Source organism: Ostrinia nubilalis, chromosome 9, assembly GCF_963855985.1.
Source record: "Ostrinia nubilalis chromosome 9, ilOstNubi1.1, whole genome shotgun sequence".
NCBI classification, from domain to species: Eukaryota; Metazoa; Arthropoda; class Insecta; order Lepidoptera; family Crambidae; genus Ostrinia; species Ostrinia nubilalis.
The window spans coordinates 9,155,184-9,171,047 of record NC_087096.1 but is presented as its reverse complement, the minus strand read 5'-3'; the positions used below and the strand labels follow the sequence as shown (position 1 = coordinate 9,171,047).

The window sequence follows — 15,864 nt, the reverse complement described above, 5'->3', positions numbered from 1 at the left end:
CAGATATTAAAGTCTAGCTTGTTTGTTAAAAACATATTTCTTTAATACAAAAATGAAGCGACAGTCTACATTGTTTGAACTAATAGTATTAAGAATTTTATTTTACAATTTCACAATATTAAATGATTTCTCATTAAATTAGAAACGGTGAATTCCCAAATAAGTATGTAATACCTATCGTCTATAATCATTATAAGTAGCAAAGTAGCTAGCCTCATAAATCAAGAGGCGCCAAGTGGAATTGCATAACCTTGCGAAAGAGAAGGATTAAATTATAAAATGTGACAATGCACCATGCACAAAGTTCATGCAAAGTGACATCAAAACGAAAGTTAAGAGTGTTAAATCGCGCATGATATAACTGTATCCGTATTTGTTTGTGTACGATTATAATGTTGTAGTGGGGTCGGCGCCGCCGTGGCCTTGGAGAGAAAGTACCAGAGTTTCACCTATCTGCGGTGCCGCGGCCGATCCAAGTGATATTGACGTAACCACGATATCTCCTTTTATGAGCTTCCAAACTATGGGCAGCTTGCGAGATACGACATAAGCCGGAATGAGAGCGTATGTCCTAACGTGCGTGAAAGTGAGATTTGTACTTTTCGAGTTTTCTTGACTTATTCCCCTGTTGCTCAGAAGTTTTTGTATTTTGATGTCAAACCTACACCTACCTAGATACTTACATAAACAATCGAAGTCATTTACTTATTTCAAGTCGAACTAGCTTTGCTCGCTTACTTAGCCTTACTTAGAAAAAAGGTAGAGACTGTTTGCTCAGGATTTATCACAAAAGAGAGAAAGAGAGAGATTTATCACAAGAAAGAGATTTTTACGACAAGTGGACTTAAGTTGATGAAAAACCAAAACCAAAAATTAGTTAGGATTAATTATAGAGCTTCAGGAACAGGCTGTGGTTGTTGTTAGGAATAATTATTTTGATATTGTCACAGAGGACACGCGTAATGATACTTCAAATATCGCAGACTTGTTGAAAAAGGTCAACAAAAGGTTCAGGTCACGTTCAGGTGAATACAATTTAGCTTCAGACAAAAAAGACATCTATCATACTTTGCGATTCAAATTGAAATTTATTTTAGTTTGAAATATTTTCTGAAATTAGGAATACCTAACTCGTCTATAATCAAATTTTCGAATTTCAACAGAATTGTTTGAGTATTTTATGAGATACCTAGAATAAAACAAACTCATATTTTTATCTAACTGCGAGCAGATGATAGTATTAAAATTATTATTCTTTAGTGACTGTTCCACTACACAGCTACTTAAATCTCAACTTTTGCAGCATCGATATTAAATTTTCATAAAGTTTCCGCGCTGTCTAAGGCTTATTCTTACATGAGGCTTTGCTGCATATTAACTTGGTCGGACTTTGGACTAAACCTTTTCTTCAGAGGCGCGTCTTCCAGCGAGGATTAAAGATATAGGGCGAGAAAGCTATTTATGTAAATGCTCAATCCCAGGATAAGCCAAGGAAGTTTTACTGTAAAACGTCGTCTCTAAATTAAACAATGTAGCAGGTAAAGTATTCAATTAAGTAGAAAAAGTGCCGCAATATCTTATATTGCGTCTGTGAACTTTGTAGTCTCAAAATCACAACGACTGTAAAGAAAACATTTCTTAGTGCAAATAAAACAAGTGATGTTTCAGATGTATAATTGTTATGTCTTACAATTGCAATAATTAAAGTTTTATCAATGCTGACAAAGGCAAAGCACGTAATAGCGACAACGTAAATTACATTTCGGATATAAAAGGTGTAATAAAAGTCTGAAAGGAAAACACTGGTGGGAACGTAAAAGACCATTACGCAACAAAAAGTATAGCGCAGAAGGTTGGACCATCAAAGATAATTGCTCTTATTATTCTGTCTGCAATGATACAGCTACGTGACCAAAAGACGTTTATAATTTGTCAATTCAGTGAATAGACTCACCAAACTATACTTTTTTGGGCAAAGTAGCTCGAAACTACAGTGCAATGAGTAAGCAATTTCTCTTTTTAAAGTTTTATCCAATACTTAGTTATTTTGGTCGTATTCTCATATTTTCGATTAAGTTCACCACTGAAATGTCTTGTATTAAAAACGAATCTTTTACAAATTAGTGAGTTTCGTAATCTAATCTTCATTATTAAATTCTCATTGATTTATGAGGTTGACTAGCCATTTGATTTCTAATAATATGATTACCTTCATATAATTTTAACATTGAAATGGATCCGAATAGCGAACAAAGAACTTGGTGATGCTCGACTGACTTCAAGATTGACTGGAGTATTAACATGTAAAAAGTAGATCTGAGTAGTTTAGTTTTTGTTTCCACCAGATAGGCGCAATTCATGTCCTTGAGTGCCGGTTGTTATTGTTACGTTAGTTTGTCAAGACTCTTCTGTTGAATTGCTATGTTATTAATTTCAATTGTTATTAATTGTTCACTTGAGACTGTACCGTTATTACGTGTTGGATATGGTTGGGTAATAGTTTCATGTGCACCTTTTATTCTGTTAAGTATCTCTATCTTATATAATTTACAAGATATTATCCCTCGCTGGTGCTAGTATAACAGTTACATCCTTCCTGTGTATTTATTCTCGGTTACTAGTTCTCTGTTTTGTATGACTATAATAATATCTACTCCTAAATTATACAGTTTACCAATGAAATTCATTAGTTCGTAATTGTCCTCGTGCATATACACGGGCACCTGATTTTAATGATCATAGCAAAAAGTTATTGTTGAGTGAACTGCTTTTACAACCGGTCTATTATTTAGTTTTTATTGTTACTTGAAACCTAGTGATTAGCAATCAAAGTTACTTGACATTGGCGATTAGCTTGCTCCAGGTTCTTTTTCTAAGGTTGTCAACCGTTGCGTCCGTTGCTGTTGTCAGTTATAGAGATGCGTGTTCTCATCAACCATTTATGGAAACGTTTTTTAATGTTACTTGAAACCTAGTGACTATCAATCAAATTTATTTGACATTGGCGATCTACTTGCTCCAGGTTTCTCTGAGGTTGTCAATGTTGCTGTCAGTTAAAGAGATGCCATCAACCAGTCATAGAAACAATGTTTTTTTTGTTTCCAGGTGCAAGCGGTGGCGGATGGCGGGTGACTGCGCAGGCGCGGCTGCGTAGCGCGGTCGCGAGATGAGCGGCGCGCTGTATGCGCAGCCGCCGCTGTCCGCCGCCGAGGCGCTGTCCTCGCTGCTGTGGCAGCCGTACGAGTGCCGCTCGCCGCCGCTCGCGCGCTCGCGCACCGATGGAGCGCTGGCGGCCCTCGGCGGGGGGGCCGAGGCCTCCTGCGCGCCCCGGCCCCAGTCGCCGAACGGCGGTCGTCATGCGCGCGCGTCGTCCCGCGCCCACACTCCCCGCCACGAGATGCGGCTGCCCGTCCCGGCGCCCGCCCCGCTGCGCAAGTCGGACTCGGTCTCGGTGCGCGTCCCGGGCGAGCCGAGCCGACAGAACGTGTCCAGTGTGAACGTGAACATAGTGCAGGTGCAGGATACACCCAGTTGTAATGTGAACAGTGCCGTGCAGACCGAGAGGGAGAGGAGTGTAGCGAGTGCGGAGTGTCAGACGGAGGAGCCGGCGCGGCGGCGGCGTGCGAGGCGGGCGAGGGCGCCACGGGCGCCGGACCTGCTGGAGAGCGTGCCGCCGCCGCCCTACAGCACGCTGCCGCCGGCGCACCCTGTGCCCGTGCCTGTTCCCGTGCCGCCGCCCGCCGCGCTCATCGCGCCGCACCCGCCGGCCCCGCGCTTCCCTTTCCAGCCCATCCCCCTCAGGTGCGAACAATACCCCGTAAATCTGCACTAAAACTTTATGCACCGATTGACTAGGTAGAAACGTCTCTGTTAGTCGGTCATGCCTCCAGTGCCGGATTCAGAGAAAGGCGGCTCACATTGTGAGACTGCTATCATCAACTTTGCATAGCTGAAGCCGTGAATGTACTTTGTATGAAACCAACAAAAGTGATGTCTTTCATCGTTATAGTAGCCGAGTTTTCACGTGCGACTTCGCTGCGCGCAGGCCGACGTTCGTTGAAGTCTTTTGTGTGGCTGCTCAGTAATTATTCAACTTATACAATTAAAACACAGTCGTGTGAGGTAATATTCATTTTGTATGCCTCTATTATACATAACATGGAGTAGAGCACTTGTCGGATACGAATTGGCGTTGCGTAACTTTATTCACTTCATGGTTTACCGGGCGCCAGTCTGCTTCGTCTCGTTTTAATGAACTAAACTTACAATAACAACAATTTACAATTTCACAGTGCGTAAAGAACATTCGAAGAAATACGACAAAGGTTGCAAACTCTATAAAATGATCCAATAATAACAATTCCTGAATGCGATAAGAATTCGAAGTGATTAGGAACTTCTTTATTAAACCTTACTTAGTAAGTATTAAAGTTATGAAAAAGAATAAAACTAAAATTATGTAGGTACCTATACTATTATCGGGCTCGTCGTGACCGTGGTTATCTCATTTGAAAACTATGAACTTCACGTCTTTGAAAGTTTGCTACGACGGACATGGAAGGCCAACCGGATCTTTGTAGCAAAATGAAAAAGCGAACATAATTAATTTATAACGGTAGACCAACTGCCTGTTGCACTTTATTAAGAAGTTTATTTTACAAAGAAAATAACGGCAGCTATGAATTTCGTCGAAGCTTACAATATGTAGGTACGAATAAGAAAATCGAGTTCCTCCGTAGCATTTACAAACAGAAAGTTGTGAAAAGTGGAGCGCTTTTTAGTGCGCCCGTGGGTCAACTTATTAAGAAATCTTCAATCTTTAACGAGTTTCGAATTTCAGAAATGCCTATCTATTTATATTATTTATAGGTACATTGGTATTATTAGAAGCCTGAAAGACTTTATCTAATTTTTTAGGTGCTTACTTAGTTACATAATATTTAAATCAATATCGTGGATCTTTAGACTTTATAGAAACCACTCTACGCTGTGTTTCTCAGTTGTGTCATTACCATATTTGGGTGAAAGTAGGCACAATACTCTTTAGAGAACATCAAAAAGATATTTCACGAATTCTTAACCATCGCGAAATGGATGGCAAATGGTCACGCTACGAAGCGATGGCTACGTAGCCGACCTCGTTATGTAAGCGATTGTTTTACATATTTACATGACAAGGTCGTTCAACTGATTGCGTTTTTCAACATAATAAACATCGAATCGCAACCATTTAGTCACATGTTGCTAAATATCTGCAATATTTTTGGTTAATAGAACATAAACCTATATGTTCATAGTTTCAAACATTTGTGGTTTCTTCATTGGACAATTTAATTCTATTGAATGTTTAGGTCATACATGCAGTTATAGTATCATTGGTACCAATACTGTTGCCCAATAACTTAAGACATAAAGTACTTTATGTAGGTGCATATTTTTTGATATTAATGCCCGTTTTCACCATCAATCGCTAATTTTTAAGTGACCCCTATGGTAACACATAACAGGAATTTCGTTTTCATAGGGATCACTTAAAAATTAAGGATCGAATGTGAAAACGGGCATAAATCTAAAAGAAAATCCGGAAAATGCAATATATTCTAAAAAAAATCTTATATCGATTTGTTCAGCAAGAAAACAGATCGTAAACATTTACAACGATTAATCACTTTACGTTGAGTTTTAATTTACTTAAACTAGTAGTTATACATAATTAAACAGGTCTCGTTTAGTGGACTAACGTGCTAGAACTGGTTCCTAGCCGGTGGAAAGTGGTGCTTGCAGACATCTCGGCTTAGATACCGTGGAATAAAAACTCCACAATGCAGTGCGTGCTTTGTGGGAGCGATGATCTCAAAAAGGTTAGCTAAATAAATGAAAGTTTGGCCAGATTTTCAATTTCTGTTTTGGTTTATTTAGTTCGGCTAAATGGAACGTTAGTTTATATATATTTTCCTTTTTCTTTTTAAAGTAGTTCAAGCAAATAAAATAACACATAGCCCGTATAAGTAGTAAGTTGTATTACTTAACTAAAGTTATCACAAAGATCGAGTTCCTTTACAACATTTACAGAAATAACGCAACAAGACATGAATAGGTAATTAGTTGTTATGTTTAAATACACCAAAATAATTTTATTTGCGTTTTATGCCCATGTTGCGTACTTTTCTTGTGCCGAAAGCTTACACAAAAAGAAGGACATGCCTTTTACTATTTCAATTCAAAAGCCTATCAAAATTAAGGCCTATTCAAGAAATTGGTTGTTCAAGTAAATGAAAAAACGTTTGTTTGCATCATTGCAAAGAGGTGATAACGTAACGTGGCCAAGGTTCTCAAATAAGCCTTGAGGTTCTTATTTCTCATGTTGTGTCAATAAGACGTTTGTCTTCTATCCCTTTTCCAGCTCAAAACGTGTCCTTTTGAATTATTGTGTCCATTTTTGAATCGCCAGACAAAAATTTTGAACCACGAGTGTAAAATATTTACCCTTTATTTATTTATAACCCTTGAGATGCTTATGTCCGAGATTTTAACGCTTCTGTAAAATTAAAAAAATAAATAAATATTGATTGAATATCCATCCATATCCAATTAAGTCCATGATTTATTTATTGTTATATAAAAATAAAGGACCTTATTTTATAAAAATATTCCGTCATTCCACAGTAGAAAACGATCATTTAGGAGAACAACACGGAGTCTCATTACGTTTCGCCGCGTCCCACATATTAACAAGATCCGTGTGGGTCGGCGCATGCGACGATGTGGGCCGCTGCACACATCTTTGTTTGCTTTATCACGCAACTCAATTATTGACATGACAATAGTAGTACGATTGTATTAATAATCTAATCAGAAATTCAGTAGATCTCTACTTCTCTTCATCGTAAGTATGAAAAATGACAGCGTGGAAAAGTAAATAGCAATACATTCACCGATAAGTCAAAGATTATATCGAAATCATTACCTTTCATAATAAGTATCAAAATAATTTGTTATTTATGCTGACTTACGAAAACTTACAAATTATTTATTAAAAAACTTGATGAAAATTTAGATCGAGAGAATTCTTAATGCCAGAATTTTTTTAATAACTTACAAAAACCGTTGATACAGCCAAAAGGAGATGCCTGGCTGGCTATTATCTTTAGTTAGTGTATAAAGTTGGGCTACGGTTTTCCTAGGCATACTTTTAGTGTGTTTGGCACGCAAGTTTTCCTTCTAGAATACATTATTTATTCTATTTATACTGTTACTGTTAGTTCTAGGCTATACGTCATACGTAATTTTATTGTAGCAGAAAAAAGGCAAGCATCATCAGCGCTATAGTTTATTTTCACATAATATGTGTTTTCTCTATTATAAGCACCAATTAAAGATTAATACTTTCCTACTTTATATCAACATGAAATGAAACGATCATGTAGTGGTGGTTCCTGAAAAAAAAAACAATAAAATTGATTAACGATATCGCACATGTTTTTATTTATTAACGGCAATGTTCTTTATTTTAATTAAATGAGGAAACTACACAGTGGCGGAAAATTAGTTTCAATGAACGCTGACTGGATGCAGTTCTGTCATCACGCAATGTAATTATTTCAATGACATTATCAGCGAATTGATGTATTGCTTAAAGTCACGGATTGTTGAATATATTACAATGGATTTAATTAAACTTGAAAATGAAGCTAAGAGGAAAGCTTCATTTTCATAAACTATTCGATGCTCAGAACTCAGCCCAAAATATGAAGAGGCTAAAACAAGAAACTATTAAATGTAATATTATATCGATGTATATCTTTTGTGATTTAAAATAAGTGTAGGCAAATACATGTAAGTAGATGTTTATTCAAAGCTTTCGAAGCTCAAATAAATTATATTTTTTAAATTTCCATTGCCACAGTCATGTTCCGTTTTCCAATTGAAATATTAATATTCATATCTGGGGGCACGGTAGTGCCCCCGCCAAGTCGAGCGCGAAGCAAACACTGCCGTACCATCCTTTACTGGAACCATTTCGCCGCATTTTCAGGCCCCTATTTGAGAACCTCTGGATAAGACCAGAACGCAGAAATTTTCGTCATCTAGTAAGCTATAATCACGTACTTAAAATCCAAAATTTCAAGTCTGTTGGTCATTTAGTTCCGAAGTTAAGCGAAAGCAAAGTTTCGCATTTACGACACTCACTCACTGATAATCATCAAAATAGAACTAGTACTTCCCATAAACTCAGAGAGCTGAAATTTGGTACAGAGTTAGGGTTTAATGGCCACATAAAGGGAAAACTATAAAAACTAGGAAAATCGAAGATCTGGAGTAACACCACATTCATAATAAATACTACTCCGGCACCGTGGTATTCGCCTGTATCGCTCACCGCTAGATGGCGGTAGCACTAGCAAGCGGTGTCCAGATTTTTTTCCTTTCTAGAGCCCCCCGTCGATTAAGTTGAATGTTGTGTAATTTGCATTTCGTTGATTTCGTTTATTATATTGTAAGGTTCGCTAAGGTTATGTTATTAAAACAATTCTGATTCGTTGTCCATTTTAAAGGTCGTTGAGTTTATTTGTGTTTAATATCGTAAAAAATGTCGATAAAACGACGACGTTAAATAATTTTGCCACTTTCTACAAAAAGAAGTGAAATCCCACCAAAAACATTCTGTAAAAAACTAGCCAAGTCTCGATGGAGCTGCTTGTTTATCTCTAAAAAGTAATGAAATCTAGACAAAGTCGTGCCAAGTCTATGGTTCCTTACTGCGATTTCTTTATTATTATAGTTAATGTTGTGTGACTTGGCCGTTGAAGGGTACAAAACCAGGTAATCCATGACACCATTGCACCAATCTGTCGCCAGAACCGCTACCCATTGGCGATGGAAAATTGCCACTTGAAAAACGTTGATTCAATAACCAGTCAATTGTAGGCTTAATAAAGCTGCGTATTTCAATAATACTTATTGTATGATTATCTTAATAAAGATTGTTCAACGGCCAAGTCACACAACATTAACTATAATAATAAAGAAATCGCAGTAAGGAACCATAGACTTGGCACGACTTTGTCTAGATTTCATTACTTTTTAGAGATAAACAAGCAGCTCCATCGAGACTTGGCTAGTTTTTTACAGAATGTTTTTGGTGGGATTATATTTAAAGTGTGTAAGATAATTATGTATGCATCGCGAAACTTAGGAAATAAACGATATCGTAATAAATGTTCGTAGACAGAGTTTTAGTTTCACATATAAAGCGTAAAATTTTTGTGGCGCAAGTGAAATTCGCGTTGGGCAGTAAACAGAAATGTCCTCCAAACGCTTTGTCGGTCAATATCGCCGCGTTTGCGAAACCGGCGTACGCGCAGAAAACTGGCGCATCATGACTTTGGGTCTTGTTAGAGCACTGCTAATGTTGACCAATGCGCCTAATTAAAAATCGTGTAAATTACTGTAGGTTAATGCTGCATTGAGGAAAATTTTGTAACACAATCATTGCTCTTGTTATTGCAACTGAAATGAAGTCTTATCATTATTTGCTTAGTCAGAGCACAAAATAGAGCCTATTTACAAGTATTTAAAATAATCAAACAATATTTACCTTTAATATGTCATTGGCTGCGTCTGTGTAACTCATTATAAATGTTTTCATGTGACGGTGCTATGATCGCCTGAAATTAACCACAAACATAGCTAATTAATGTATTTATTGTTAGAATATTTGAATACCTATTTTGGTATTTTCATTTAACACGGCTCCTGAAAATATTCAAAAGATCAAGCTGTGACTATTTATAGAATGATAGAATGTTGTACTTAAATTATTTCGTGACTCTCCCGAAATTGTGTACAAAATAACTTTCTCGCTATTAATCACAGAAAGCGGGCGTTCGTTCCTTATGGACGGTCTATTCCAAGATTCCTGACTTCCTTGACTGTTGCTTACAAATATACTAGCACCTCGAGCTGGCACCACGCCAAAGTCCTAATGGCCCCGACTTGGGCCAAAGCCGCCAGAAAATCTTCTATATTGGAAACTAAACTTGTAACCAAAAGTGGATTGACTTAGTCCACACTTTGAATGGCTTTGACAATAAGTTCGCCGTTATTATTAAATGTTCGAAGTTCAATCCATTCAGGACCGTTTCAAATACGAGGGTTCTACGAAGTATAGCGGTGATTACATCTACTCCGACTATGTAATTGTATTATTATGGCGTTAATTACATGCCTATTTATAAAACAAATTTTTATAAAAATTGCATTAATAATACTCATTAATACTAACCTGTTTGATTATTAAATAATTTAATTTTCCACGCGATCTTGCAAGTTTTTAAAGAGGTGTCAAGTTATACAAACAAGTAAAAACAAACATTGTGAAATTGTATTTCCTTCGTGACTGTGTTAATAATGTGCATTAGTTAATCGTTTTGTAATAAGGTTTACACGTTTATGGCTTGTATGACTATAACAAAGTATTTGCTGAATATATCTCGTTATTTTTGTGATAGAAACATTGTTGCACAAACTCCATAGGTCAATGATGTCCTTTACAGTCACAATCCAATTTGTTATAGTCCGAAAGCTCAGGAAAGCTTCAGGTCTTTGCGGAATGGACGCGAATATTTCGGTCGTTAAAAAGTTGTTTTCCAACGATCCTATTTAGTTGGAACATGAAAGCTAGACCAAACAAAAGCGGCTCTTCAATTTGCTTGTTAAGCACTCATTTTGTATGATCCACTGAATGATAGTGTCCAATTTAATAAGAAATAGAAACAATGCTCTCTTATTATAGGTACATTTATTTTAAAATTAAAAGATTCCCTCTTTTCCTACCTATATGACAGTGAAACGAATTAAACGCTTCTGCTGAGAAAATTAACTAGATATTGAGAAATTTCAAAATTGCCATATAAAGCGTAGGTATCTTTTTATTGCAGTGTCCATTCGTTTTCGTAAATATGATAAGCTTACAAAAAGACAAACATAGACGATGTGTGTTGAGTCAAAAATAAAACAGACCAAATGATATGCTATAATCAGATTCAAACAATGACTGTCCATCTGCTACTAAAAATATGTGAATAAATATGAAGGTTGCGTTCTCAATTGCTCTATTGTTTTACAATCGATGAATTCAGTTGATGCAATGAACCTTAGGATACTCAATATGGAGCGTATTGACATTTTGATTTGTATAAGCGTAGAAGGTTGTATCTTTGCTGTTCTTATTGTTGGAATATAAAGTAGAAGTTATTTAAAGAATACCAATTTATACATAATATTAAGTGTAATAACACTGGTTTAGACGCACAATAATACTTAATTGTCAGATAAACAAATAGTGCATAAATCTATAGCATAATAGATTACGTATACGTATACGTATGTATACGATAAAAAATATTACGTGACGATTACATTGCCTGCATAATTAGCTGTGAAGAGCATTTTTTGTTTTCATTGAGCAACTACTATTGTAAGTTAAATTACTATTGTACTGATCGTACGTTGTGTTCAACTCTTGTAGTTTTGGGTATTAGAACAAAAGTGTAACATAACCGCACCGAAACCAGACTTGAGTGTTTCCAACTTAATGGTGTGTGCGGTTGCGGTCGCCGCTTGCGAAATACTGACATACATTTTGTATTGTTCCTATTAGACAATTTGACTTTTACATTCTACGGGTTTACTTGATTCAAAAGTCACAAGGAACCCATATTTACACCTATGTGTGCATTGAAATATTAACGTTACTATTAATCCGGATTTGGTAGAGTTACACACACGGCACTCAAGGTGTCATGTTGCAATATTAACACATAATTTGATGAATAATTAAGCTTTGTATTCAAACAGTAAATACTTAATGCAGTTTTAATGTAATTTTAATTACCTACATTACAAGCCTGCAGGCACCTGTGGTGACCTTCTTTTGTAGATTCCTTATTAAAAATTGTCAAAATCACAAAATCGTCTCTTCAACTTAATCTTCTAAGTTTCCACTCCAACTTAAGAATCTATAAAATTATACTTGACTTCTAACTTATCATTCCAGACTTAAGGTACCTACTTCGGGATGAATATCTAATCAACTTCTTAGATGACGTGCCGTAATCGAATCAAATTCTGAATCAATGTTATATCAAGATCGAATTGGTTAGGATTCAAACTGAGCGATGAGCGGTCGTGACTAGACAGACCGAGGCGGTGAAAGTGTCAGGTGTCGAAACGCAGGCACCGCCTCAATACCCAAGGCAAGTGAGCCCAGTTAACGCTTTGTCAACCATAATTGAATTTATCGATAGAATTCGAGTCTCTTTGTGAGAAGTTTTGTATGGAAAAGTTAGACAGAGGATGGACCGACGCGTTTTGAACCCTACGTCATTGTCAGAGCGTGACGAATTTTACTCATGTTTTGAAAATTGACAGCTCTGCATATTCATCTAAATACGAAACTTAACTGTTGTTAAAATTCCAACCAATCTTAGGCCGCCGGACTGCACCATCTTACTTTAACTTTCACAAACGTCAAAAGTCTGTCAAACTCCATACAAAAAGCACCGGTTAACGGTTATAGTCACGGTTAAAATAAGGTGGTGCAACTCAGCCTAAATTTCATGTTTGTCATGCCTAAATACATGGAATATTTTGATTACATTAGAATTTAATAAAGTTAGAAAATATTTCTAACGTTTCATTCCGCGTAAAATTGTTTTTCTTGTCCCCGCTCGCACGCAATACAATCATTTGCATGAAAATACAAATGATCCGGAACACGATTTAATCAGCGATGATGACGATATAGGGTTCATTGCAATTGCTGGTGTTGACAATGACTTTGCTATTATATAATTGGAGGGAAAAAACGATCATTTTGTTTTTGTGATGACTATAAAGTGTTCAGTGATCAGAACGTCCTTTCTCGATTCATTACCGTATCTTAAGGTCTTCCTATATCATTCAAGCAAGTAAAAATCTAGTAAAAAGGTAGAAACTAATTTTGTGTTAAAATATTAATGTTTTCAACCTGCTCGGCCTGCAGCTTTTTGTTCTAATCGCGACTAGTTTGAAAGTCGGCTGACTTTGAAACTGCCTTTCAAATTTTTGTAAGATATTGTGATTGATTTTATATTTTACTTTTGTGTACTATTAGACAAGTTGTGCAGAATAAATATTGTTATGAAACAAAATGAGCATGAAAATACTTGCAACATTTTATCGATTACAACTTCAGCTAGTCTTGTGGCACATTAGCTCTTTTCGCACGTATGAAATCCATTAAATGAATGTTGATATTTATCAACAACTCGGTGAGCAATAATGTCTGTTCAATGTTCAACACTGCCCGTTGATATAAGAATTTGTGATCTACTTCGGACGATTCTGACGAACAAAGCAATCGGATTGCGTAATTATTGCTGTGTAGGTAGAGATAGGTAACATAGGTAACGCATGCCACGTAATGAACTCGGGTGTTACTCAGGCTTACTCAACGAATCCATAACGCATTGACCACTTTCATTCACGTTATCTAAGTTCTTTGTTAACACAGCATTAAGTGTGACACAAATTTTAACGTAACTAGTTAATGGTTATTGAATGACAAGACTTACATTACTGTAACTTATCCATAGGAATTAGCTAGTGATTTGATAGTCACTGGGCACTTTTAGCGTAATTGTGCTTGAAAGGTGTCATTGGCTTTCTTCGTGGGTTAATTGACACCATTAAGTACCAAGACCAATAATAATTTAAAAAAATCGTCGTCCTTCTACTTATTATATTGTATTGTGTAGAAAGTAGAGCAGTTTCAATTTTTTTTTAAATACATACTGTAAATTTTAGGTAAGGTGTCAATCACAAATTAATTTCAAAACAATAACTGGCTTTCAGCAAAAAGTGTAGTACAAAATCAATCAAATGAAATGTTAGTTAATTGATGAACTCGACGCAGCATAATTTAATAGCAAATCAAATATATTTATTAGTGATAGTAGATATTAGTAAAAAGATTTATAGCAGAATTGTTTCCAATTTCTGAGCGTCGAAAATTCTTTTACGTGTAATACCTTTCTCTGGCATTCGCGAGGGTCATTATGTAGATTACTTCGTTCAGTCATGACGGGTCAGCGATGGAGACGCATCAAAATTGTAAGCTATTAAGGTGCGTTCACATAATAGCATTCGCGTGTAACACATTATGGTGTAGCTAATTTTCATGAAGAAGTGGAGTGCTTTTTTGAAATTGGATTGCCTGAAACGTGTGCTAGCTTGAAAAAGGAAATGAGGAAATGTAGAAAAGTAGCTATGTATGTAGTGCAGAAGATCTGTCAATAAAAATACGACTACTACGACTATTAAACTATTTGCAGTCAGTCTCAGTAGTCACAGATCAAGCAAGAGTATTATTTATAAGAATAAGTTAAACCTAAGCATCTGTTTGCTGAATTTTCAATGTGATGGAGTAAGAAAGCACCTTAATGTTTTTGAACTTTGACTTTTATCATAGCTGAGAGTAAAAATAACGACAGACGCGTTTGAAACGAGTCCTTTGTGAATAAAGCGCTTTCTTATTATGGCTTCTAACGAAGTACCTTAGCTACTTTGAAGAATTTTAGTGTTTTTTTCTGATTGGTGTTTGTTTTTGTTTGGACTGATAGCTCTCCAGGTTTAAATGATCATTATAATTGAATCTTTTTCATTTTTTGTTTACTTTTTCTTTCACACAATTATAATTATGAGTACGCTAGCAATGCCTGAAACTGTAAAACGGCACTTGACAAAATATGTCTCTCTCTCTCTAATATCTAGGTATAATGTACTCGTAAGTATGTTTACTCAAGAATACATAAAATGTGATGCAAGTCTCTGAGCTTTTTTAATTTAGAAAAATTGGCGCGCTGAAAGTTTTCATATAACTGGTATTGGAGAAAAATAATAATATACTCTTTAAAAAGGCATGACAATGAATTTAGAATCCGGCTGTCTGGCATTTTAGGCGCCGCGGCCTCGACTCGACGCATACGCAGCTGACCCGCGCACTTTACATTCGAATCTTTCTTCAACTTGCCCTAGCTCTTACCACTTACACAATAGAGTCCACTTCACGGTGTTACTTCGATCTGCATTAAACGTTTTGTCCCCACCATGAGCGAGCAATTTGTTCTATGACGAAATGTTTATAGGTCTTCAGAATAAGTTGTGGGCATTTTATTCTTGCAAAACGTACGTGAGGTCATTGGTCAATCGGTATTGTATACGTTCGTACCTAATTACCTGCCTTTATTCCGATAAGATACTTATTTATTCGCTTTTAATATCCAAATTGACTTTCGTTTGAATCCATGATAGAGTCCCTACATCAAATCGTGTACTAACCGGTACCCGCAAACATTGTTCGTAGCTAATTTCAATTTGGTAGAAGGTACTCAGGAAATTTAATAATGTAGCGAAGATAATCTAAAACAAATTAGAATATTACTAGAGTACTTTGTCTAGAGATACAAATTAATGTAAAGCACACCGTGTGGCTTTACGAGTAGGTACCTATGTGAAGAAATATACGAGTATCTTCCTAAAATTAATTAAGGATAATAGCTAACGTTATTAAGATTAATGGTAATGATCTTGTAAGTAAATATTATTTTTAGGTTAATTCGTTAATTTTCTGTAACAAACAGTTGGTTGCTATGATTGCGTTAATTTGTCGTTATAACAAAATATTATTTTTCTAGGAAGGTGCATACCTATCTATTGATTGCTTTACCTATTGACATAATAATTTGTTGATATTGTAACCGTTGATATTAAAACTTCAAACCGGTAATGATGTAAATCGTGAATGTAAAGCTGAAATGTTGG

The 15,864-nt window shown here is 36.1% G+C and overlaps 1 protein-coding gene across 1 annotated transcript in view; it reads left to right on the top strand.

The window, feature by feature from the left end:
• Positions 1–3,377: 3,377 nt before the first annotated feature.
• Positions 3,378–15,864, top strand: part of LOC135074588 (uncharacterized) — a 118,127-nt gene continuing 105,640 nt past the window's right edge. The window contains exon 1 of the mRNA XM_063968927.1: positions 3,378–3,801. Coding sequence (XP_063824997.1) covers positions 3,398–3,801 — 404 coding nt within the window. The 5' untranslated portion in view covers positions 3,378–3,397. The remainder of the gene's footprint in view (positions 3,802–15,864) is intronic.